Source organism: Acartia tonsa, chromosome 14, assembly GCF_053477335.1.
Source record: "Acartia tonsa isolate MP-2025a chromosome 14, ASM5347733v1, whole genome shotgun sequence".
In the NCBI taxonomy this organism is placed as follows: domain Eukaryota; kingdom Metazoa; phylum Arthropoda; class Copepoda; order Calanoida; family Acartiidae; genus Acartia; species Acartia tonsa.
In genome coordinates this window covers 26,058,407-26,085,551 of record NC_137273.1, presented here as the reverse complement: position 1 = coordinate 26,085,551, position 27,145 = coordinate 26,058,407, and the positions used below count along the sequence as shown (strand labels likewise).

Sequence of the window (27,145 nt, the reverse complement as noted above, 5' to 3'; positions counted from 1 at the left end):
ATTTTTTGTAGAATTGATTGTTGGAATAGCTAGGCCTGGCTACTATTTAATGTTGTTATCCTTGATTTATTTAAATTCAGGTTTAATGATTCGCGTCAAGAGTTTGAAGCCAAACCAATTACGCTTAGCGATTACACAGATCCTATATCTTTCTATCAAACAGGAATAAATCACAGTTTAATGTTAAGAGAGAGATAGAGAAGAGAGAGAGAGAGAGAGAGAGAGAGAGAGAGAGAGAGAGAGAGAGAGAGAGAGAGAGAGAGAGAGAGAGAGAGAGAGAGAGATTAAGAGCGAGATATAGCCAGATAGTTAGAGAAAGAAAAAAGATACAGAGGGTTAGATAGAAGCGGAAATGGATGGGTATACAATTATAGTTTTTAAAAACCTAAATCTAATGTGATTTATATGCACAGACGAAAAATCGGCAATCTTTGGAAACATGTTTAGTGACTGTATAGATTTTGGTACTGCAACTAAAGTGGATAACATTACTGATTCTATACTTCAATCAGCTTCAGGTTAACAATATTATTTTTTCTGCACGGCATCTAATTTATAACTTATACTGTTCTTTAAGGTAAAAAAGACAATTAGAAAATCAAATAAAAATCTATTAAAAAATCTTCCATTTTAGGGCATGAAAATCTGTCAAAATATCAAGACCAGTTCATCATAGCAGCTAACTTCTCATATGCGGACAATATTTTACCAGACAATTTGTAAGTGAATATTTCTGAAATTAAGAGCATTTGAAAATTTCAAAACGATTTACATTTTACTCAGAGAAAAAGGAATGTGATTCTGACAACAATTCCCCACAACCTCCTTCCCTTATTTCTCCCCTTCATACTCACTTTCCTTCAGTTACATCAAAAACAAGTTTTACTACGCTAACAAAATATTTAATTTTCGGCAATTTAAATTGAAATTAATTGGCTGAAAAGCAGACACTAATTTTACTAGATCTAAACGGACATACAAACAAACAGAACGATTGCCTATTACTTTATTTAAAAGGATTCAGTCAGTCCGTAACAGATGCTTCTGAAAATTTATTTAGACATGTTAGAATCATCCAATCGATTTCAAACATTTATAATACTTGTAACGACAAAGAATCAAAAATCTTCTAAAACTCTAATATAGGAGTATCAAAACCCAACAAAATTGTGAGCTTCGCCAGTATAGAAATTTTCATTTTCATCCCCGTTAATTTAAATACCTAATTTATTTAAATAGGCTGGTGTCATTACCTGGAACCATAGCCACTGGTATTTACAATTCAGTTCCTATCCATGCAAAGCCGCTGGCGCAGCAGTATCTCAGGTAGAACATTTTTTCTAGTAGCGAAGCTGCTTTATCATTAGCATTTGTCTGTCCGTCATTCCGTTTACGTGAATTTATGCCGTGTTATCGAGTAGCGCCAACATAAAACGCAATAAATGTATATATCAAGACAATGATCGATAAATTGATGTACATCCTTAATTATGACAAATAATATTATTCTTTATAGATCTATATTATCCTGTAAAAAGTTTTGACTGTGCTAGTTTGAACCATCCTATCAACAATTAATATAAGTATCACTGCCTAAAGTTGTAAAGCAATCGATAAGATTTCGTGTTTAAAAATATTTTGGTACTTGTTTAATTGTTTTTCTATTTTAGTAACTCCATCTTGAAGAACTTTGATGAAACAAATTCAAAAAGAAAAATCTCTGTAACAACTCACCCTCTACCTAATGATAAAACGGTAAGTAGGGTAAACATTAAACAACTGTTCATATTTTATTAAATTTCAATGTTTGTTAGAATGATTTGATTTTTTACCTACTGGTTAAAAAAATATTTAGATATTTAATCCTATTATTTCATAACAATTAAAGGCTTTAGTTTTTCTGTGGGTAGCGTAGGATCTCACTAACCGCTGAACCGATAAAGTTTTCCTTGACAATAAAGCTTCTTATGGTCAAGGGAAGGTTTAAAAATGTTTTGGGGGAGGGTACCTCCAAAAGATTCGCCAAAAAAGCAACCATTTAAATTAAATTTTTAGAACTCGTTTGAGAGAGCGTCTGCCGGTCAAGGTACTCTTTTGACCTTTGCTTATGGTACTACCTGGCCTATTGGTTTGTCTGTTCTAGGTGAGATTAAAAGTCAATTAAAACTAATCAATAAACTAGCAAGGTTTTTAGTTTGTCCACTAAGTTATTTGTATCCATTTTATTTCTCTATCAGAGTCCATACGTTCCTTTTTGAATATAAATCCATTTGGTGCTTTTGAGTTTTCCCAAGAGACTAAGAAATTCAACATTACTTTTGAATTAAATGAAAAAAAATGGCCTTTTATTGCATGTGTACATTTTTCAACTAATCATGTAGTCGTATTAATCCAAAATTGTATTACTATCTGTCCAGTTTTGAGATTTGTCATCTAAATTTTCGAATTTTCATTTAAATAAGGGATTATTTTGTTCTGCATACATTAATATATGATCCATTGTCCTACCTCTTAAAATCTCTGATTAATTCAGTGTCCTGTTTTGTGATATTCCCGCTGAATGAGAGGACAACCAATGCCAAACAAGTTCAGATGATGACTGGTCTTAATCCAAGTAAGTGGTTGCCAAGACTGGCACATCTAAGACAGTTGTTTTCTGCTAAAACCATTTTCTAATATAGGCGATTTCTAAGCTATGAATTTTTTAAGACCTTTGTTTTGTCAAAAAGTTATATACAAAAAAAACAATCCCGCAACTTAATTATTATAATTACTTTGTGTTAAAATGAAAACATTTATATTTTACAATGAAAACTTCATCCAGTTCATACTTGTGTGTAAGCAAAATCTTTAAAAATCATTTAACAAATTTATCAATACAGCCCTTTTTACAATTTTTATTTTAGTTTTATTCTGGCTCTGTAACCTGCTGTGGGACAACCTACTGTACCTGATATCCAGCTTGACCCTGATGGCCCTGGTAACAACTCTGGACAGTAGCCATATCTTCCAGGAACATGGGGGATCAGGTAAAACAATTGTCGTCTCTGGGTCCTGATGTAAGGAAAGAGCTACATTTTTTTTAATTTTAGGAATATTTAAAAGGCGATTTCCTTCCAAGTGTCTGCAGAGCACAGAAAATTTATGAAATAAATTGAAAATAAATTTTTTATCCCATTGCTCCTGGCCCCTGACCTTGTTGGACCTATACCCTTTCGGGGCTACTAAATTGTCCTAATCTAACCTTACCTCACCTAAAGTAATGCACAAATAAACCAAAATTACCCCCTAATTTTGAGTAACATCAGGACAGAAAGAAAATATAACATATAAAAAATTTCTAAACGATCTTTGAAGAATAGATTTAATAAAAGCCTAACTATTTATTTTTTTAGGAGCTTTTGTGTTGATTATCATATTCTTGGGCCTATTCGGAATTCCTTTCTCCTATGTTATCAGTTTCTTATTCAGTACCGCTGCAGGAGGTATATTACTCATAGAGCAGCTACATTAATGTTCTGTTTATTTGCCCTAAAAAAATGTAATTTTAATTTGCGCTTTCATCCGTCATTGTTTGTATTGCTTAGCATTTGTGACTGCATATTTACTAGCAAGGTGCATTGTCCTGTTACTTTTTTTTTATTTACCTACTAATTAATTACTTTCCACATTTTTTTGATCCAAAGCCTCTTACCCCTTCTACTAGTTTATACTAAACTAGCGGTTACGCCCCTAGAGGCCTCTAGGGGGCACTTGAGGAGGGGGGAGTCGAATTTGATATGATAACCTACCCTGTTAAGGAGAACCCGATCGGTTCAGCGGTTAGCGAGATCCTTCGGTACAAACAAACACACAGACACATAGACATCCTGTTACTTTAGTATAAGGATTAGTGACTTCGCCCCCCCCCCCCAAGAAAGAAAGAAAGCATATCCGAGAATGACTAGAAGAGATATTCCCAATCGGTCCAGTGGTTATCGAGAACAAAAAGATGGGCGGGAGGACCTAACTGACATGCAAACATCACTCTATTCTAAAATGTACTACAAAATTATCATTGAACGTAATTGTCCTTGTATTTCTAGGTTTCTCATTTCTTCTCATTTTCAACGTCCTCTCTGGCTCTATTGCTCCACTGGCCGTGTTTTTACTTAGGTAAAGATTTAAAATTTAAGCCCTCTACAATAGGTAGAGTAATCTAAATCAGATTATTTGCCGTCAGATTGAAAACGGTTTTTAGTTCATAATTATAAGCAATTCTGACAATGTTACATGTTTGTTACATTTTCAAATTTCTAAACTCGTAATTGGTGGATTAAATGTAATCACCAAATATCTGGTTTTATTATTTTACAATTTTCACCTTTTTATTTGAATTGTTCATTTAGAATTAATTGAGTTAATAGGAATTATCAATTTTTCATTGACAATTATGTTTCTCTAAATTATAGAAGAATTTAGTTTATCATAATTGGGAATTGTTAAATATATCAATAATTGTATGGGTTCCATAAATTTAGACAATTTGGCGAGGCTGAGGGTGGAAGTGCTGGCCTAAGAATTGCTTCAGATGTTGTCAGGTAAAATTTTATTGATACTGTAGATCTCTAAAATGTCTGGAGCAATTGACTCTATTTTTTTAAAAGATGAGATGGATTGGCAATTGGTACCTCCAAAATAAGAAATTTAAGAAATGGTTTTGGGCTACTTTACCCAGGCCCACTCATGGGACCCCTCTTTCCAAGATGCTAGTTATTTCAAATTGTTTTATATTGAGTTAGAACTTTAAATTTTTGAATTAACAATTTTCCGCGAAAATGATCTAATCACATCTAACCTTGTTAAATTAAAATGCGTTTTTTTATACCTGCAGGGGTGATTCAACTTTTACTTTTATATTTAATTTATTATATTTTTTTTCTTTGTATGTCCATCCACATGAGGGAAATCATTTATATTTTCATGAAAAACATATTTTATTTTTTAGGTGGATTTTCAATTGGTTTCCCATCTTTCCATTTACTCGTTCTCTGATGGCCATAATTACGGTAAGATTTTTTACTAAAAGCGTGACGTCATAAAAATAAGGGATTATCCATCTTTTTCTTAGGGTTTTTTTCCAACTCCTCCTCTCCTAATCCCTCATTTTTATGACGTCAGAATTTTTTTTAAGCACTTTTCTCCATTTACCTTAATATCACCTTTAACTGCATGGCAGCTCAAATAACTGCGATGGCAACATGACCAAGGTTATTTTGGGGGTTTTACAGCTGGGTTTTAGGCTGCCGAGTCCTGCAATATTTTAAGAATAAGTAACCAGCCTTCAACTTTTATTACTGTTTTATTTCAAACTTATATTTGTCAATACTAAATTTAGAATAATCACTAAAAAATATTTTTTTTTATGATTGTTGTAGTTTTTTCAAAATGAGACCTTTAAAAGTAGTTTAGTTAAAAACAAAACAATTTAAATTTAAAACATTTTAGGTCCAAGAGGCTAATAACAAATGCACAAATAAAATTGATAGAGGTAAGTTAAAAATAATGTTTTTACACATTATTATTACTTATTAGATATATCAAAGCGTAGCATTCCTATTTAAAATATGTTGATTTTGATGACTATAAAGTATATTATATTCTATTCATCTGCTTTCTTAGACAATGTAAGCAAGTTAAAAAAATAAAAGTATTTATTTAAACAGCACAGTATTATGCATTTCATCAATTTGCATAATTTTTATTTACATACATATTTGTTTTGACTTATATATTCTGCTTATTTGACCCTATACAAGAGCAATTAGAATTTTGTCTCACCATTTCATTTAGAAGCTACGCTTTTGTGAATGTTTTCATACTTGTATTTTTAATAAGTCTTACATTTTTTTCTCTTAATTTAGAAACTTTGACCACTGTATGTAAGACGTTCAAGGCGAACGAGTTCTTTGCGCTGGCAAGAAAGGATTATGCTGAATGCTGTAAAGCAGATTTAGGTAACATACAACTTTTCCGCTTGTCAAAACACTGCCATTTGCATATTTATCATTTTCTTTATTGATAACAAATGTATAATAAGTTTAATAAATCCCTGAGAATTAGTCTTTATATATGGTGCATTATTTGCCAAGTGTACCACTTTTCTGCACTACCTCACCGATTTTGTTTATACTCTATATTTTGGTCCGTTGGGTGATTCAAGGATGCTGGATGGCCAAAAAAAAGTTTCAGAGTCCCTGGATGTCTAGATATCTAGCTATCTATGAAGGTAGGTAACAAAAATTTAAAAAACAACCATTTTTTCACAATTTTAAAAATTAATTTTTTCATCAATCTTACATCCAACCTAAACATTTCATACACCAAAATGATCGTTTATTCATGTAAAAAGCGCACATAATGCTATTTTGGCCAAAACTCCAATTTAACAGGGTGTCCAACAAAAAGTGTATTTTGGATATCTAGCGTAACTCTGAAACTTTTTTTTGGCCATCCAGCATCCTTGAATCACCCAACGGACCAAAATATGGAGTATAAACAAAATCGGAGAGGTAGTGCAGAAAAGTGGTACACTTGGCAAATAATAGACCATTATATTTAAGATGAACATTTAATATTAAATCATTTTTTAGTGTGGCTTCAAATCCGATTTATTTTTGCCGGATAAAAAATTTTTAAACATTCTTGTTACATTAGAAACAACTAGTGGTTGCGCCACTAGCATCTGGGGTAAAGAAAACATCCACAAACCATCCCAGTACTTATGTGAATCTTCCCTATCAGGGAGAACTCAATCAGTTCCGAGGTCATCGAAATTTTGAGCTTCAGACAAAAACTTTAAAAAAAAGAGTTACCCACTTAAAATGAGTTAAAAATAAAATTATAGGGTAGTCCCTATTTTTTTGGCCCGGACTTTCAGTCCTTTAGGAACAACAATGAGGAAATAAAATAATTTATTTTAGTTGGTGTGGAAAATGCTGTTTGTAATGTACCTCTGGAAGATGTCGGAGGTAATTGTATTGTTAATAATCTTAATAAGCGTAGCCAATCTATTATTAAGAAACGTCTGTATGTCTGTGCGTCATTTAATCACTTCGTCAGAGTTATTCGATCATGATTTAAATTACCTACCAAACAAAAAATATTCAGTTCTGTGTTAAAATCTTTAACAAAATATTAACTGATGTGTCTTTTCTTAGATAGCTCTTTATATAAATACTAGCGGCCACGCCCCCTAGAAGCCTCTAGGGGCAATTAATGTGGGAGATACTCTCCCCCAAAATAGTTAAAAACCTTCCCTGGACTTATGAGTAGCTTGATTTTAGAGGAGAACCATATCGGTTCAGCGGTTAGCAAGATCCTTCGCTACAGACAAAAAAGCGTATTACTTAATATTATAGGATAAGTAAGGAGCTTTAACATTAGCCTCATGGAATTTGCTCAAAAGAGAATGCACGCCACAATGTTTTCCCTACTCAAATAGCAGAAAACTTGCCCCCTAACAAAACTTCCATAAAATTTTGAATGATCATTCCAACTTATTACAAAATTCTACTGTACATTCAGGTAGAAAAACCAACTATTCTAGTATACAAATATAATCTATTTTTTTAAAGCGAAGCTTTTCTGTAATTATTAAAAGCGAAGCTTTACTATAATTAGGGTCGGTTCGTCCGTCCGTACGTCCGAAACGGATAGCTTTTTTCGTTAATTTAGGCATTTTAGAATTGTCCTATCGATTTAAAATTATGCATGCTGATTCCTTTAATAGTTAGGTACGATTATGAAAACGTAGCAACTCTATAATCATCACCAAAATATCCGTACGTCCATTTTAAACATGTTGATTTTTTTTACTTTTTTAACAACAAATTTTTATGTGATCTAATCATCCGATTGATCTGATTTTTGGTATGTTGATTCCTGGGACAACAAAGTATAATGTAATAAGCGAAGCAACTCTATAACCAAGTCCTAAAAATGTAAGTATGTCCAAAAACATTATCATGAATCAAGCAGCTTTTCAACAAATTTACTTACAATTTTGCTTTGAATCTTATACATTTATATTCTGATTATTCACATCTGACACAATATAAGTGTTAATGTCTGTTTGTCCTACCGTTTCAGTGCTTCGCTTTTATGGATGCTGTCATCCTTGTTAATATAGAAAACTATTATTTTTAGGAGAAATCATCCCTTGTCATGAAATTGAGTCGTAAGTATTTTTCTTTGTTTTAAGCATAGCTATTTAACAAGTCATTCCTGTTTGTCTGGAAGTATGTAATAGGTTAAACCAAGAACGTCAATGGGGGTAGGATGGGATGTATTACAAAACCCAACTCTCCTAAAAAATTTATCTTAACTTCCATAAATGTTTTGAGATTCAAAAGCTTCAGGACAAATTTAATCTACTAAAATAACGCTAAATTATAAATTTTCTTAAGATTTTTCACGTGGGACCCTCTGAGAGGCATTAATACTGATCTTATTGTTATGGTGGTCGATGGACTGATTCTGTTCCTCATTTTAGGTATATTTCATTGTAAAACATGACCGAAAACGGTCATAGCTGCGTACCTGTATGTATATCTTATTTATGAATAAAAAAAATAATTATTACTAGCGGGATCGGGCCCATAGTCATCTTGAGGCTAGATATCCCCCATTTTACATTATAATTTTTAAAAAAGCAATTAAGTTAATTGGAAAGGTAATATTTTTTTCCATGACTCTCTTGGGTTCTTGGAGCCAAATGGCTGATATAAAAAGGCCTATAAAATTTAATCTTTTTTTCACAGGACGAAAAAAGCTCGCATCAAATCGGCATTTGTAGTGTTATTTCAGGAATTAAACCTTTTTTCCAAGAAAGTTATTGAATTCTTTATTTAGTGATGATTGAGAAGAAATATGTTGGACGATTTTTGGCTTGGATTAGGGTAAGATTTAGATTTTTAAAAAAAAAAGATAGGACGATAACTTCCAATCGTAGCGAAGCTTTTTAAACCAAAAAGTTTAATAAAAGGCTATATAAATAAAGATATAATAAAATTATAGGAAACATTCTCCAAAAACATTTATGATTTACTTTCATGGTTTAGTCCCAATCGGTTTAGTGGTTAGCGATATATTTATAAAAAATCTAATTATTTAAAAATATAGAATGATAAGAAAGTTTGGACTGACCCTCCATTGGATGATGATGTCCTATCTGAACAGGTATAATAATAATTATTGTTAACATCATTGCTGCGCTAATCATGAGATGTGCTTGTTAGTAGCTCAGCTTTTGTATAATTATGGCCCTCTTTTACATTTTTTTTCTGTCTCTCTATTTAACTTTTTTCTCCTTTTCCATTCAAAATATTGAGATTTTCTTTGCTATGCCACTTATGGGCAAAAATTTCCTGAATAATCCAGAGAGAGAGAGAAGACAATGGGCTGTTTATTATACTAGTCTCCAAAGTTTTATGATAACGTTTTCTTATTCGTTGGTTTAATAACTTTTGACACTTTAACAGAGTTTGTCAATTTCAAACCTTCCAACCACTTATTTTAATCTACAGATGGGAAATTTTGTGTGTCATCATTGGAGATGTTGTACATCAATTTATCTGCCGTTGTCTTATCCCTTTAGATCCCTGTGAATACTCTAAATATTTATTTTTGCAGGAGAGATCATCTCGTGGTATAGATCCTGACATACTTAGAGTTGTAAATCTGCAGAAAATATTTGGGGGACAGTAAGTTTTTTTAAACATTTTATTTTATTGAAAAAGATAATTTTAGCCTTGTCTGAAGCTTTGAAATTAGACTGTAAATTACACTGATACTCGAACTTTATTAACAATATTATCTAATTCTTTATCTAAAAAGCTTTAGATGCTTTTATTGAATTCGATTTGTTAGTTCCAAACCAGCCATTAGTTTTCACATTGTCATTCATTAAATTTGATTAGCGAGACGGGTAATTTTGTTTATCATAATTTGGAATGCACAACAATTTATCTTTATTGCATTATCCCTTATGATTCTAAGAATGCTAAACTAAATTTCTCTAGGGTCAGTTTGTTCTGTTGTGAATACAGAATGCTTTTTGTTGATCTATTCCTGATCTATAGTAAGAGGGCGAGTTTGTGCTGTTGTAATAATATGCGATTCATATTATTGAAATGTGATTTATTAGCGGAAATAGAGAAACACCTTTTAATTCAGATTCCGTGCTGTACGTGGTCTGAGTTTCGGAGTTAAATCCGGGGAATGCTTTGGCCTGCTTGGTATCAATGGCGCTGGAAAAACTACATCATTCAGGTTTCTGCTTTTATTTATAACATTTTCTCTTGGGAAAGTCGACAACCTACAAATAGATTAAAACCTGCCCGGGTTCTATATAAAGATTCCCAAAAAAGAATCGCCAAATAGGCGGAGCGGTTAGCGAGATTATTTGGAAAATCAAGTCAGGTACACAACAATCTTACCTTTGGAATAATAACAAAGTAATCCATGTATATTTTATATCTTTCATTGAGCTTTATCTGTATGTGCATATCCGAAATTTTAAAAATGATTTAATTTAAAACGACGACATTTGCGACAAATACATTTGAAATATCTTAAACTAGCAATTATAGCCTCTTTAGGAGTATTCCTCTTGTCAGTTACAAGACATAATCCAATCTGAACAGTCATTATTTAAAGCTCTAACTTTCAACAAATAGTTTACTTTTATGTTTTTAATGGTAAAATATTTATTTTTTAGAATGTTAACTGGTGATGAAATTCCTACAACAGGTAAAAAATACTTGTAAACAACCAAATTAGATACTTTTTTTCTTGAATTGAATTGTACTTTAAAAACTGCTTGAAATTTAATTTTCTATATATCCTGTATAATAATTTATTATTCTATTTCACAGGCATTGCCTCTCTACTTGGTTATTACTTGGACAAGAACAGAAGCAAGTTCCTTCAAAACATTGGTTACTGTCCTCAGTTTGATTCTATCATACCTGAACTTACTGGCAAGGAACTGCTTACCCTTATGTGCAGGGTAAGTACAATTTAAATCTTACCATATATGGAGAGTAAGTTTTATTCTATCACACCTAAACTTACTGGCAAGGAACTGCTTAAGTATGATTTAGACCTCTACCATATATGGAGAATAAGTTTGATTCTATCATACCTGAACTTACTGGCAAGGAGCTACTTACCCTTATGTGCAGGGTAAGTACAATTTAAATCTTACCATATATGGAGAGTAAGTTTTATTCTATCACACCTGAACTTACTGGCAAGGAACTGCTTAAGTATGATTTAGACCTCTACCATATATGGAGAATAAGTTTGATTCTATCATGCCTGAATTTACTGGCAAGAAACTGCTTTCCCTTATGTGTAGGGTAAGTACAATATAGACCTTTCTATTTATGGAAGGTAAGTTTGATTCTATCATACCTAAACTTATTGGGAAGGAACTGCTTACCCTTCTGTGCAGGGTAAGTATAATTTAAACCTCACTCTTTATGGAGAGTAGGTTTGATACTGCTTACATTTATGTCAGTATAATTTATATTAATGGAAGGTAAGTTTGATTTAATATTACCTAAAACTACGAGTAAGAAGAGTTTAATGGATAAAAAGTGAAAAAAAGAAAGACAGACAAAAAGAGAAAGACAGATAGAGAGAGAGAGAGAGAGAGACAGAGAAAAAAAATAGAGACAGAATTAGAGAAAGATATTAAGATACATACATAAAGTACTATTCTTATACAGGAGAAACAATATACGAGAAAGCAGCGTGACAGACAGAAAGAAAGATACTAGGACATGAGCACTTTTCTAAAAACGTTTTAGGTTTCCAAAAACTATCTTTACATTTAGGTACGAGGTGTTCCCACAGATGCAACAGAAAAGGAAGTTGAAAGATGGACAGATTTTCTAGAAATACAACAGCATATCTTTATATCTAGGTACGAGGTGTTCCCACAGATGCAACAGAAAAAGAAGTTGAAAGATGGACAGATTTTCTAGAAATTCAACAGCATATCTTTATATCTAGGTACGAGGTGTTCCCACAGATGCAACAGAAAAGGAAGTTGAAAGATGGACAGATTTTCCAGAAATACAACAGCATATCTTTATATCTAGGTACGAGGTGTTCTCTCAGATGCAACAGAAAAAGAAGTTGAAAGATGGACAGATTTTCTAGAAATGCAACATCATATCTTTATATCTAGGTACGAGGTGTTCCCACAGATGCAACAGAAAAAGAAGTTGAAAGATGGACAGATTTTATAGAAATGCAACAGTATATCTTTATATCTAGGTACGAGGTGTTCCCACAGATGCAACAGAAAAGGAAGTTGAAAGATGGACAGATTTTCCAGAAATACAACAGCATATCTTTATATCTAGGTACGAGGTGTTCCCTCAGATGCAACAGAAAAAGAAGTTGAAAGATGGACAGATTTTCTAGAAATGCAACAGCATATCTTTATATCTAGGTACGAGGTGTTCCCACAGATGCAACAGAAAAAGAAGTTGAAAGATGGACAGATTTTATAGAAATGCAACAGTATATCTTTATATCTAGGTACGAGGTGTTCCCACAGATGCAACAAAAAAGGAAGTTGAAAGATGGACAGATTTTCTAGAAATACAACAGCATATCTTTATATCTAGGTACGAGGTGTTCCCACAGATGCAACAGAAAAAGAAGTTGAAAGATGGACAGATTTTCTAGAAATTCAACAGTATATTAACAGGTAAATAAATGAGAAATATTTTCCCTTAACACAGAAGCCCCTTATTTTAATATGAATTTTTAAAAATGAGGGAAGACAGGTTTTATATTTCGTTTGTGTTTTATTGCTATAGTTAAGGTTAGGTTAGATTAAATGGGGGTACTGAGTAGTCCCTCCAGGTATAGTACCCCCATGATGTTAACCATGGAAAAGGTATTATACCACCTGCTTATTTTCAATTAAAGGGGCCTCGTTGATCTACAGGCAGTTTACACCCGCCTGCTTCCACTCGAGGTTCCATACATGTAGCGGGTCTTATCCATGGGTGCCTACAGCGGGTGCCTCAAGGTTTCACAGCCTTTTTCTGGATTAGCATTGAAAGAACCTAAAATCATATTAGATAATTATTTAAACTTATTATTAATATATCTGTCAATAAATTTATCTAGCTACCTATATATCTATGCAGGGAATCAGGAAGCTATAGTGGAGGTAACAAGAGGAAATTGAACGTGGCGATGTCTTTGGTTGGGGAACCTCCGATTGTTTTCCTGGACGAGCCAAGCACAGGTTGGTTATTTTTTTTTAATAGCGTAGCTGCTCTGTTAGTCTAGCTGTACGTCTTTTAGTACAGAAGCTGCTCTATAAGCCTAAATTTACTTATATTTTTTAACAAAGTTCTCCATAATTCTAACTATACGCATTTTTAGTAAAGAAGATTCTCTATAACTCTAAATGTACGTCTTTTTACAAGCAACTCTGCCCTATAGGTCTGTGTCTTCAATTATATTAGTGAAGCCACTGCATATTTCTATCTTCGACTCATTTAAAAACAAAGCTTTTATAAAAAAAAGGGACCAGTCAAATTATATAAAGCGTGTAGCAACTCAATAATTCTTATCAAAACGTCTGTATGTCCTGTCCATTTTAGACATTTTTGACACAATGTAGTTATCTTACTACCATCATTTTGAAATGGTATTTTCTAAGATAATTAGAAGTATTCGGTTAATAAAAAATAAAAGGAAATATAGTCTGTCCGTCCGTCTGTAATGCAGAAAAAATAATTATAATTTCATTTTTTCTAGGTGTGGATCCTGTGGCAAGAAGAAACCTTTGGTCAATAATCCAGGTACACTCAGGGATATTAATGAATATGATAATGAACTTTAAATTGATGTTAAACCCCAAATAGTGTAAAAAAAACGTTTGAACAAATTTGAACAGTAGTCCCTAAAAATTTATTATAGAAGAAAAAAAATTTTTTGGAGGGTAATATCATTTCGAGAGTGGGAAAGCTTTTTTCACTTACAATCATTTTTCAAATGAATAAAAGGATTTAATTTGAACATTTATTTTAGAGAATACAGCGAAATGGTCAGTCTGTTGTTTTAACTTCCCACAGGTATAATTAGTTTGAGAATTTTGAAAATAATACGACAAATAAGAAAATCAAGTTTGACAGTACATTGCATTGGTTAATAAATAGGGCAAGAAAATTATGTTTTGAAGAATAATATCTCCTTACATACCCACCCCAATCCCCTGAAAATGGTGTGCTTTGATCCTTTTTATCTTTATGGGTTTGGGCAAACTAAGATTGCAAAATGAATTTTGAATAAATATTAAATGATATATAGCATGGAGGAATGTGAAGCTTTGTGTGACAGACTTGGTATCATGGTCAATGGACAATTCCAGTGCTTTGGAACAGGTACTTCATAATTTTAAAACTGTCAAACTTGTCTGTCTGTTTAGATTTTAAGATTTTAGACTTTCTTGATTTTATTAACCCTTAACGGTTTTTTACTTTAAAAAAAGCATTTATGTGACATGGGGGACATGCATAAAATGTTATAGACCTCTTGCTCTAACAGGAGTTTTGATAGCAGTAAAGTGATAAAGATACTATCCACAAAGAGAAACTAGAAATCATAGGGTCAATACTTATTTGTTGGCTACCTTGAGTAGGTATAATTTAAATTTATAAACTTTTGTTTTGATCTCTAAAGTCAACAACTTAAACTTTTCTTTAAACAAAAACGTTAAAGGCATTTTTTCAGTTGATGTAAAATTTACTTTTATTTTAGTAAATCATCTGAAGAATAAATTTGCCCAAGGATTCTCACTACAAATGAAACTACAATTCGAAGGTAATTTTTTTATAAGAATATGAGAATAGACAACAAACCCTTTGTTAGCATGACCCTTCTCTGTAAGTTCTGGTAATAATTTATGCCTATTTTTGGCCAAGGCATTCCCTCTTCTCTAACATTTTATAACAGCAGTTGTAGTTATTTTTAACGTCTTTATTGCAGAATTGATGGCCCAACGTGATTATGCTGGTGTAACAGCTATGGAGGAAACAGTTATTCAAGCAGTGGAGGAACAGTTTCATAATACTAAGATCAAGGATAGACATATGGTGAGGTTTCGTGATTTTTATTGTACTAACTATTATACTTGGGACAAGTTCTTACTAACAAAGAATTAAAGATTTGGCTGTCTAATATGTGCAATTCAATTTAACACGAGGAATGAGAGCAAAAAGAATGTAAAAGAGAGAGAAGAATTAGAAAAATTAAGATAAAAGTAAAAAATGGAAAGAGGGAGAAAAAAATTTTAAGTAAAAATAAAGATACCAAAATTTTCAGGGCTATCTACAGTTTTCAATAGAAGATCCTACGATCCCTCTTCATGTTCTGTTCAGGTACACCATCAAACAAAATTGTAACAAAGATGACAACATACATAAGAAACCTATACAGTATATGTTAATTTGCCATAAAAATAAAAGAGAGGGAATCTTTCACCTCAGCTATTAAGAATTCTGTTTATCCTTACAATGAAGTAAGAGGATGGCTGTGTGTCTATACCAAAGGATCTCACTAACTGCTGAACCGGTAGGGCTCTCCTTTACAGGGTAGCTTCTGTTTGGTCCTGGGAAGGTTTATAACTATTTTAGGGGAGCGTGTCATTACCCTCCTAAGAGAAATCACCCCTAGAGAAATTATCTTCCAGCCCTTTAAAAAAATTAGCCGCTATTTTTTCATACAATCCTGGCTTTTTCAAAATTGTTATTACTATGATATTCAGTTTGACTTTAGTACAGCATTTGAAATTTTCATTATCGCACGCACACACTTACACGAACCTAGTAAAAGTTTCTGACTCTGATTATGACGTGAAAAAAAAAATAGCCAATGAGAGACAACTATAAATTCTACCATTGGTCAATTACAGTGTATACTGGCCTCTCATTGGCTAATTTTTTTACGTCATAATCAGAGTCAGACACCTTTACTAGGTTCCACTCACACTCTCAGCACTGCAGTTGCCTTCGCTTATTTTACCTCTCTCTCTCTCTCTTTCTTTCTCTTTTTATATCTCTCTCTCTCTTTCATGCTATATGCTTAACATTTTTTTTTGTAAAAAACCTTTAACCGTTAATTATTGAAATGATTAAAAATAATTTTATTATTTGTAGTAAAATGGAGGGAATCAAAAACGAGACAAATGTAATAGAAGAATATTCAATTCAAGAGACAACATTAGAACAAGTATTCCTGTCTTTTGCCAGGCAGCAACAGACTACTTTATAATACCTATAAAATATTATGGCTCGGCAGTTGTTTGTAAGCCATACTTAAGCCATTTGAAGCTACTTGGTCTAATTATATATTTTATTAGTTTTATATTTACAATTAATTCAAAATTGTACAAATGGATATAGAATCACTTGGATATTGCACAAGATTTTAGCCTTTCTAATAAATTATTGTTCCAGCTGGCTAATATGACGATATCCCCCCCCCCTTTCCATTGCTTATGCCTTTACCACATCCTTTCCCCTGACCAATAGCTGATGACTATATTAGCAACTTAAATCGACAAGAAAAATTGCCTTGCCACAATATCCACGTATCCTATATCGAACACTGATTTTCTTGTTTTTTATTGGTTTCTTAAGTAAAGCTGCCGAGCCCTGCAAAGTATACTGTAATCAGTCAATGACATTTGAAGATTTAAATCATAGTTAATTCTAAACTAATATAAAATTGTGTCAATATAAATTTTATATTTTGTATACATGTTGAATATTAATAAAGTATTTATTCTTAACATATTTATTTTTGTAACAAGAATGACAACACACATAAAAGCGAAGTTAAAATATCTATAAACAAGTATGACAACATCCATGAAAGCGAAGCTTTTAAACAGTAGGACAAGCAAACACTAATACTTGCAGAGTGTCTAAACAGAATAAGCAGAATATTAATGCAGAAGTCTAATCAAAATTGTATCTAAATCTGTGGCAAAACTTTTGAAATACAGAATACTGTTTAAGGACATACTTACATTTTTAGGACTTGCTTCGCGTATAACATTATACCTTGTAATATGAATCAGTATTAAAAAAATAGATGAATATAATAATTATAACATACAAAAATTTGCTGTCCAAAAAAATTTAGCATGTTTCCAATGGACGTACGGACTTTCTGGTAACGATTATAGAGTTGCTACCGCTTTCTAAATTTTACCTAATTTTTATAGGAATTATCATGCAAAGTTTGAAAGAGGAAAATTTTAACCTGTTAAATTAACTAAAAGAGCTGTCTGTGACGGTCCTACGGACGGACAGACCTACTGACGTACAGAATTAACAACCCTTATTATGAAAAAGCTTTACTGTGAAAAGAATGTTAAATATACTGACGAAAAGTAAAAGATTATAGAGTTTCTAAACTGTACCTAACTGTTTCAGAAATAATTTAGAAATGAAATTATTTAATTTTCAAACTTTATTAGATTAAAAAATAAAACTACATATAGTATTTTAACAATTTTAACAATTTAATATTACAATGAATCAAATATTTGTATTACTTCAATTCATATGCTTCAAAGAAACCGTTATTAGATTTACAAAAAAACAGTTATAAGAAAAAACTAGGATAACTTATAACTAAAACCAAAGTTTAGGGGGGGGGGGAGTAAAAGTTTTTTTTTTAGGGATTAGGACAGTAATTCCTTTTAACTTTTAGGTTTGGGTGATAAATATGTATAGGGATATGGGAGTCATCACCTATACCATTAAGCGATAAAGAAAGTACTGTTTGGTACAACTAAAACAAGTAAAAAATATTATTGTTGGATTAGGTTTTTAAAACAAAAATATACATTGAAAAAAAATTAAATATCATATATTTTTCTAATATCAACAACAACTGGAAAGCTTTTCTACTATTTAATTATTTGTTTGAATTCATTTCGAGTCTTTTGGAATAATAAATTCAGCCTCATTGCTGTTATATAAGAATTTGATAACACTACACAAAAAATTCTAAATTTTTTTTCTTACAAATTGATAATGATAATGCTTTTTACAGTTATGATAAATAATTACAAAAAAAAGAATAAATTTAGTAGACTTTAACAGCCTTCTGCATCATGGCGGCAATTCTATCAGCTGGAAATTTAATGTCGTCTTTGTTAACTCCGTTTGTTGCCGCTTCTTTCACCTCTTTCTTTTTGGCGGGAACTTCTTGTATGGCATTTACCGCCATTAACTAAAATATAAGTAAAATTAATCATAGTTAATTAGAATTGTATCAAGCAAGATTGAATAGTCAACTCCCCCCCCCCCTAAACCCTATGATTTTTTAAGCTGAAAGGAGGAAGGGGTATATTCAAAGGTAGTTGTAGTAAATAGATGTATACCGTTTTAGTGATTCTTCACAAAAAAAAACAGATTGTCATTGATAGCAGCTGAGGAACCATTTCTTTCAGGCTATTGAGAATTACCTTAGCACTGAGTGTTGGATTAAAAGTTCCTAGGATTTTGCTTTCAACTGGTCTCATTGGTCCTAACAAAAAAATTAATTAGTTTAGAATTTACCATTAACCATTTATTATCAAAATTGACGATTATCAACAGTGAAGATGGGCAGCATCCTAGTTTAGGAGTGGAGATACCCGGTATCATGAAAATTAAACCCCCCCCCGGGGGTATGCATCTATTTTGACACCCGGTATGCATCAATTTTGACCCGGTATATATTAATTTGGTCACCCCAATTTTTTTTGCTTAAAACAGACAAATGGGTAATGAACAATACATAGTGGGTCAAAAATAAAGCATACAGGGTACAAAATTAAAGATAGGGGGTAAAAAGATGAAGGGTCAAACATATACCCCCCCCCCCCCCGGTATGCATCAATTTTGACCCGGTATATATTAATTTGGTCACCTCAACTTTTTTGCTTAAAACAGACAAATGGGTAATGAACAATGGATAGTGGGTCAAAATTATAGCATACAGGGTATAAAATGAAAGATACGGGGTAAAAAGATAAAGGGTCAAACATGTAGCCCCCCCCCCCCCCGGTATGCAACAATTTGGACACCCGGTAAGTGTCAAAATGGATACCCCCCCCCCCTTATAATCCTAGTGTCCATTGAGGTCGTTCCGCGCTCAAATTTTCCTCTGGACTGAGATTCATCTTTAACCCCAATTCTATTTCAAAGAGGGGAAAGGGTTGAATGATAAGGTGATATTCTATTCATAAGGAGGTATATAGTTAGACAACTGCCACTGTCCATATGTTGTTTTGTATTAAACTGACTTTATTGTATAATAAAATTGTTTTCTAATATGTGTGTGGTGTAGAATATGTCATTTTTTTTACCTAACATTGCTGAAAGTTTGTAGGTTTGTGCCTTGTTTTATTTAAAAAGTGAGACTCCTAGTGGGAGATTTTGTTACTAATATATAGGGCCTGAAATTTGGCCTGGAATAGCTGAGGCTTCATCCTCAATGGAGTTATGAGATGATTAGACTGCTCAATAAAATGGACCATCTCCTTCCCTTGTCATGTAATGGACACAAAAGAGGCAAGCTATTTGCAATAAAGCAAAAAAATTGGGGTGACCAAATTGATACATACCGGGTCCAAATTGATGCATACGGGGTGTCCAAATTGATGCATACCGGGGGGGGGGGGTAAATGTTTGACCATCTATCTTAATTTTGTTGGTGTCATAGGAAAATGTTATTATAAAACTTTGGGGACTAGTGTAATAAACAGCCAATTGTCCCTCTCTCTCTATTTCTACTGGTGCAATTAATTCTTATATTAAAGTAACAGGATGTCTAACTGTCTTTCTTTTTCTCAGAGAGATATGAGACAACGGATTGTTTATTACATTTGTCCCCAAAGTTTTTTTAATAATGTTTATAAGAATTTTGGGGACCTGAGAGAATTTTGTTTGGTTGGTTTATATTAAGTTGAGTTTTCAAAGTTTAAACCACTAATCGTAATCTAAAGAAGGGTTAATTTTGTGAATCATGTACATTAATTTATTTTACATTGTCTTATCCCTTTATATACCTACTTTTTTTCTATGCAAGGATCAGCGGACCAATTTGGTTTCTTTAATTCATTGAAGCTTTGGGTTGGTTTTGAGTATTTTTAAAAGCGAAGCTTTTCTATAATTAGGGTCGGTCTGTCTGTCCATCCGTCCGTCACGGATAGCTTTTTTCGTTAATTTAGACATGTTAGAATTGTCCTATTGATTTCAAATTTTGCATGGTGATTCCTTGAGTAGTTAGGTATGATTTAGAAAGCGTAGCAACTCTATAATCATTACCAAAATGTCCGTACGTCCATTTTAAACATGTTGATTTTTTTTACTTTTTTAAATATCTTTTTCCGTTAATTTAGGCATGTTAGAATTGTCCTATCGATTTCAAATTTTGCATGGTGATTCCTGTAATAGTTAGGTACTAGTTAGAAAGCGTAGCAACTCTATAATCATTACCAGAATGTCCGTACGTCCATTTTAAACATGTTAATTTTTTTACATTTTTAACAACAAATTTGTATGTGACCTAATTATCCGATTGGTCTGATTTTTGGTATACTGATTCCTAGAACAACAAAGTACAATATTATAAGCGAAGCAACTCTATAATCAAGTCCTAAAAATGTAAGTATGTCCATAATCATTATCCTGTATCAAGCAGTTTTTCAACAAATTTACTAACAATTTTGCTTTGACTCTTATACATTCGCATTCTGATTATTCAGTTCTGACATTATACAAGTGTTAATGTCCGTTTGTCCTACCGTTTCAGAGCTTCGCTTTTATGGATGTTGTCATCCTTGTTTAAAAACAATTTCTATAAAAGTACCAAAAGTTTTTGAATACAAAAATAAGGGAGTATGTATTTAAAACTTTGGGCACTAGTATAATTAACAGTCCAATATCCCCTCCCTCCCTGTTTATAATACTGATAACCAGTGGACCTATAAGGTTTTTTATTCAATAAAGATTTTTCTCGTATTCATTCGAATCCGGTGGATATGAACCGGTTCTCATCAATACGGAAAAACTATGTCTAGCATCGTATTATATCCAGTTTTCTACGAATATAGAAATGTACAATCATAAGATTAAAACTAGTTTTTTTTAGTTAAAACCAGTTTTTTTTAGCCGGTGCCTTCGGCACCACGGGGCTAAAAAAACTAGTTTTAATCTTATAATTGTACATTCTATATCCGCGGAAAGCCATTTATAATGGATCTTGATAACCGCTGAACTGATATCCTTCTCCTTTACAGTGTAGCTTCTCATAGGTCCTGGGAAGGTTCATAACAAAACATAACATAATAACATAATAAAAAAATACACATATCCTCCCCCCCTCCAAAAAAAAATTTTACTTTATCTTTTTAATTTATAATAAACTAGCGACTTCGCCTCTAAGGGCTCTTGAGATGGATAGGGAATTGACCCTCCCCCCGATTTGAATTTTAGTTTTAAAAAGATGAATTTGGAAAATAAAATGTTTTTTTTTTAAGAGTGGTGCGTGGTACCCTTACACAAAATAGTTGTAAACCTTCCCAGGACCTATGAGAAGCTACACTGTAAATGAGAACTATAACGGTTCAGGGTTAGCAAGATCCTTTGGTACACCTAGACATACACAAATCCTTACTTTTTATATAAATAAGAAATGATTATCTAAATTCTTTAATTAAAAAAAACAAATTGGTCCACCGGTTATCATGATTTTGTATATCCGTATCATAAACAGGGAGGGAGGGGACATTGGACTGTAAATTAAACTGGTGCCCAAAGTTTTAGATACATACTCCTTTATTTATGTGCTCAAAAAACTTTTATTAGACGAAGCCCAATCTTTCCTACTTTCGATTCCTATGACGTCATAAAAATGAGGGAGATGAGAGGAGAAGTAGGAAAGAAAACCCTTAAAAAGAGGTGGATAATCTCTCATTTTTATGATGTCACAGGAATCAAAAGTAGGACAGATTGGGCTTTGTCCTTTTTATTATATTCTAATTGGTTAGTTAGCAGTAATGAAACACATATTTCAACCAAAAGGGATCATTTTGTTTATTATTATAAGGGATGTACATCAATTTTTCTTATACTAGCGGCCACGCCCCTAGAGGCCTCTCCCCCAAAATAGTTAAAAACCTTCCCGGGACCTATGAGTAGCGGCCCTGTTAAGGAGAACCCGATCGGTTCAGCAAGATCCTTTGGTACAGACAGACAAACAAACAAACAGACATCCTCTTTATGATAAGGTTTATCTAATCCCTTTAAATAAAAGTAAAATAATTTTATTTCAATAGGACTATTCAATCATCAAATATCGGGACTTTGGTACCCAAAATTATATAACAAGGTTAGTAAAAAACTTTGGGTACTCTTTTTAAATTTTCATTGGTTGATTCTTTTAAGTATCTGATATTAGTGTCTAAACTAACCAACCAATAATTTACATCTACAGAAGATATTATTTTTGTCTATCATCAATGGGTACGTACATCAATTTACTGTCCAAAGTTTTAAATCCCGGACTTTGGACTCTAAATTATACTGGTACCCAAAATTATATAACAACAAAAAACTTTGAGTACTCTTAAATTATTAATGGTTATCCAAATTTTTCACCCAATAATTTTCATCTACACAAGGGGTAATTTTGTCTTTCATCAATGGGTACGAACATCAATTTAACGGCCATTGTCTTATCCCTTTAGATTCATTAGTAAATCTTTATCATATACACACATAGACACACACACACACGCACACTCACACACACAAACACACACACACACAAACACACACACACACACACAAACAATCTTTATCAAATATCTTTATTGGATAAACAAAATTAAAAACAAGGATGACAACATCCATAAGTAGCGAAGCACAAAAATCTTTTTTTTGACGGGTGGTGATGTAAAAAATCAGGATAGGGAGGGGGGGATACCGGGTATGTCCACTCCTAAACTAGGATTATCCCTTTCTTTTTTTTACAAGTTTAAATACAATTCTTTTAACTTTTTTTTAGGAAACTTTTATATATTTCTTTAAAATCCAGTATTTAGAGTAAGTCCTGTATGAGACTAGGTGTAAAGATATCAGTTATAAAACTTTGGGTACCAGGTGTTGTTTACAGTGAAATGTTTACTAATGGTTATAAAACTTTGGGTACCAAGTGTAATATACAGTCCAATGTTTACAAATTGTTATAATACTTTGGGTTCCCAATGTAATTTAAAGTTCAATGTTTACTATTGGTTATAAAACTTTGGGTACCAAATATAACTTACAGTCCAATGGTTACTAATGGTTATAAAAGTTTGGGTACCAATTAGTCCTGTTAATATAATTAGCCTTATTCATTACAGGTTTATTAATTGAGAGAAAATTGTCTGTAATATGATGCATTTCAGTATAGCTGAGAACCGATTCTAATCTAGCGGATATTTATCGGTTGCGAAGCCATTTTTAACGTTAACTTTTCTTGCAAAAAAAATTTTTGTGTAGATTCCTTAAACAAATTAGAATCGCCGCTCTTTTATGCTTTGTGCTCGATTTTTAACTTTAAAACCCTTTAATTATGCGATGTTTGTCCGTAGGTTATTTACGTTTAAATTTCGTATCAAATAAATTTCAACAAAATTAACATTAACTTTTTTTGCAAAAAAAAACAATTAAAATAAAGATAGGAGTCTGAAAATTTTTGTGTAGATTCCTCAAACAAATGAAAATCGCCGCTATGTTATGCTTTGTGCTCGATTTTTAACTTTAAAATCCTTTAATTATGCGATGTTTGTCCGTAGGTACTAAATGACACAAAAAATATCTCCTCAAATCACAATCCCCCTTTGAATGGCCCTTACTCGGTAGTTTTTCATCGTAAATCAATGAAATTTTAAACATACTTAGTTTAAGTAGTTTCTAGTACACACAAAAATTTTTATTAATATCGAAGCAATACGAAAAAAGTTATCGCTTTCGTAAAAAAGGCACTAAAAACGATAAGAAAACAGCATTATAAACTCTCTCAAAACTGGTTTTTATCTGTACCTATTAAATTAGCTTAAAAATAGCATTAAATTTGACGATTTTAACGTTAAAACAACGTTGAAAACAGCAAAAAAGGCCGTTATTCTATAGCCATTACATTACTTTAAAAGTATAGTCAAAAAAATGTTAAAAATCACGTTTTTTTATTCACCTATTGGTCTGTATTAATTCTCTATCTAGGGACTTACATCTATTGGGAGTAAAATCAAGAAAAAGTTAAAATATTTGTTTAGTTTAAAAATTCACACATAGATGTCTCCAAGTTTTAAGGAAACTTAGACTTGCCAAATTACAATATGACCATACAGGCATTAAAAACACATAACAAACACCTTAAAACAAAGGTTAAACTATTTTATCCTATACTTTTATCATTTTAATCATCTTTTATATGTGATCAGAGCCTCCTGCTACTTCTATCTAGTCCTTAACAAGGTATTAACCACTCCTAACCAACCCTTTCCCCTCTTTGAAATAGAATTGGGGTCAAAGATGATTATTAGTCTAGAGGAAATTCGCGCGAGGAATGACCTCAATAGACTTGACCCCCCCCCCCCCCCCTGTATGTGTCAGTTTTGACACCCGGTATATGTCTAAACGGACACCCCCCTACATCTATAATACAAAGTAGAATGATGTCTGTCCGTCTGTCTGTCCGTCTGTCTGTCCGTCTGAAGCTTAAGATCTCGGTAACCGCTGAACCGAATGGGCTCTACTCTTCAGGGAATATACCTATTGGTCCTGTGGTGGTTTTAAGCTATTTTCTTGGGGGGTGGGACACCCCTAACCCCCCAAAAAACAAAAAAATCCCCCCCTTATTTTTTATTTTGCTCTGCTACAGGCTGCCGCAGGCTGCCCTTTTTATTATTTTTTATTCCAGCATTTATTTTGAATGAAAGAATAGCAACATTCTCTCACTAAAAACAATAAATATTAATTTTTTTATCACCTCTTGGGGCAAAGCCCCTAGAGGCTAGGGGCGAAGCCGCTAGTATTGATATATAGTGGGGTGTCCATTTTGACATTTACCGGGGGTCAAAAATAACGCATACGGGGGTATCCATTTTGATACACACCGGGTGTCAAAATAGATGCATACCCCCGGGGGGGGGTTTAATTTTCATGATACCGGGTATGTCCACTCCTAAACTAGGATTATCCCGTGAAGATGTTAATATGTGATGCAAAATGTAAAAAAATGTATTTTTATTGTAGATTTATGTAACATTCTTATTAAATAAGCAATAATTTAAGGTTTCATATAAATAGGATTATAAGATAAAGCAAAGAATCCAAATATGCACTTTCTTAAGTCTTGGCAGCAAGTATATTATCTTTTAAAGCGTGTCTGTGGCGGCCTTAGCCTAACAAAATTGTTTTTGAATGGGATGTTTGAGGAAATTCCAACAATTGGGTAATTGTAGTATTATTTATTCAGCCATTTTTTTTCTGACTTAGAGTTTATAGTGTCTGTTGTTGGAAATATTAGAATTTGGCGACACGGAACAATTTATTTGATTCTACTGTGACTACTTTTTATCTCATTTTAGATTATTTTGCATAAGCTGATACTAGGGCATAAAATAACTAAAATTAAACAAAATCATCACCAACGAAGATCTAAACATCATTTGCTTTTTTCTCAAATCATATTATTATCGATATTGAAAAATTTGCACAATAATTGGAGGTACTGGTAGAACAGGAACATAAATTTATTTGCAGCTACTATCATCTCGGGTAGAACTAGAATAGGACTTTACCTGGGGCTATCGGCATCTTGGAAAAAGCTGGAACAAGAACTATATCTGTTGCAGACTTTACCTGAAGCTCTGGAAAGTAACTTTATCTGGGGCCACCAGCTTCTTTGGAACAACTGGAACATAACTTTACCAGGAGCTACTGGCTTCTTTGGAACAACTGGAATATAACTTTAACTGGAGCTACTGGCATCTTTGTACAAACTAAAACATAACTATACCTGGAGCTACTGGCATCATGGAAAGAACAGAAAAAGGACTTTACCTGGAGCCAATGGCATTATGAAAAGAACATGAATAGGACATTACCTGGATTCACTGGCATCTTGGAAAGAACTGGAACAAGAACTACATCTACAGACTTTACCTGGAGCTCTAGAACGTAACTATATCTGGAGCCACCAGCTTCTTTGGAACAACTAGAACATAACTTTACCAGGAGCTACTGGCTTCTTTGGAACAACTGGAATATAACTTTAACTGGAGCTACTGGCATCTTTGTACAAACTAAAACATAACTTTATCTGGAGCTACTGGCATCATGGAAAGAACAGAATAAGGACTTTACCTGGAGCCAATGGCATCTGGAGTAGAATTGGAAAAGTATTTTACCTGGAGATACTGACATCTTGGATAGAACTAGAACATGACTTTACCTAAAGCTACTGTTATCTTGTGTAGAACTGGAACAGGACTTTACCTGGAGCTATTGGCATTATGAAAAGAACATGAATAGGACATTACCTGGATTCACTGGCATCTTGAGTAGAACTGGAACAGAATTTTACCTAGAGCTACTGGCATCTTGGGTATAACAAGAACAATATTTAAACCTGTTGTTCCATATGTACAGGACCAGCGGACATTACCTGGAGCTACTGGCATCTTGGGCAGAACTGGAACAGGGGCTGGAGCAACTTCATCTTTCACTAGAACATCTGTTGTCCCTAAATCAAAACTTTATGATGCAGAGTATTGACAGAAAGCGTGATTTTGTTTTTCACAGTTCAAGGTGCACCTTGATTGATTGTCAATTGTCTTATCTCTTAAGATTTTTTGTAATTTGGGAGCATTTCAGAGTAAGAGACTTACAATTGTTGAGTACAAGAATAAGGGATAGTTTAACTGAAAAAAAAATATTTTATCAGTGATAGTTTTGTTATGACATAATTAATTGTTTATCAACCTAAATACCAGAAAATATTGTAAAATTAAACA

General features: G+C 32.8%; 2 protein-coding genes across 6 annotated transcripts in view; one reads left to right on the top strand and one right to left on the bottom strand.

Moving 5' to 3' along the window:
* LOC145305761 (phospholipid-transporting ATPase ABCA3-like) overlaps positions 1–16,867 on the top strand; it is a 54,430-nt gene extending 37,563 nt beyond the window's left edge. The window contains exons 39-70 of the mRNA XM_080147543.1: positions 81–163; positions 414–518; positions 635–719; positions 1,240–1,326; positions 1,671–1,755; positions 2,056–2,143; positions 2,534–2,614; positions 2,907–3,029; positions 3,396–3,485; positions 4,086–4,155; positions 4,521–4,580; positions 4,988–5,048; positions 5,488–5,530; positions 5,904–5,996; positions 6,963–7,010; positions 8,188–8,218; positions 8,448–8,533; positions 8,893–8,939; positions 9,163–9,219; positions 9,673–9,743; positions 10,216–10,311; positions 10,760–10,791; positions 10,917–11,050; positions 12,684–12,766; positions 13,215–13,315; positions 13,834–13,877; positions 14,107–14,150; positions 14,386–14,459; positions 14,836–14,898; positions 15,064–15,170; positions 15,400–15,455; positions 16,233–16,867. Coding sequence (XP_080003669.1) covers positions 81–163; positions 414–518; positions 635–719; positions 1,240–1,326; positions 1,671–1,755; positions 2,056–2,143; positions 2,534–2,614; positions 2,907–3,029; positions 3,396–3,485; positions 4,086–4,155; positions 4,521–4,580; positions 4,988–5,048; positions 5,488–5,530; positions 5,904–5,996; positions 6,963–7,010; positions 8,188–8,218; positions 8,448–8,533; positions 8,893–8,939; positions 9,163–9,219; positions 9,673–9,743; positions 10,216–10,311; positions 10,760–10,791; positions 10,917–11,050; positions 12,684–12,766; positions 13,215–13,315; positions 13,834–13,877; positions 14,107–14,150; positions 14,386–14,459; positions 14,836–14,898; positions 15,064–15,170; positions 15,400–15,455; positions 16,233–16,347 — 2,443 coding nt within the window. The 3' untranslated portion in view covers positions 16,348–16,867. The remainder of the gene's footprint in view (positions 1–80; positions 164–413; positions 519–634; positions 720–1,239; positions 1,327–1,670; positions 1,756–2,055; positions 2,144–2,533; positions 2,615–2,906; positions 3,030–3,395; positions 3,486–4,085; positions 4,156–4,520; positions 4,581–4,987; positions 5,049–5,487; positions 5,531–5,903; positions 5,997–6,962; positions 7,011–8,187; positions 8,219–8,447; positions 8,534–8,892; positions 8,940–9,162; positions 9,220–9,672; positions 9,744–10,215; positions 10,312–10,759; positions 10,792–10,916; positions 11,051–12,683; positions 12,767–13,214; positions 13,316–13,833; positions 13,878–14,106; positions 14,151–14,385; positions 14,460–14,835; positions 14,899–15,063; positions 15,171–15,399; positions 15,456–16,232) is intronic.
* Positions 16,868–18,088: 1,221 nt separating this feature from the next.
* LOC145305762 (uncharacterized) overlaps positions 18,089–27,145 on the bottom strand; it is a 260,360-nt gene continuing 251,303 nt past the window's right edge. For all 5 annotated transcript variants that reach the window (XM_080147544.1, XM_080147548.1, XM_080147545.1 and 2 more), the window contains exons 34-36: positions 26,797–26,874; positions 18,557–18,618; positions 18,089–18,321 (exon numbers count right to left, since the gene is read on the bottom strand). In XM_080147544.1, coding sequence (XP_080003670.1) covers positions 18,175–18,321; positions 18,557–18,618; positions 26,797–26,874 — 287 coding nt within the window. In that variant the 3' untranslated portion in view covers positions 18,089–18,174. The remainder of the gene's footprint in view (positions 18,322–18,556; positions 18,619–26,796; positions 26,875–27,145) is intronic.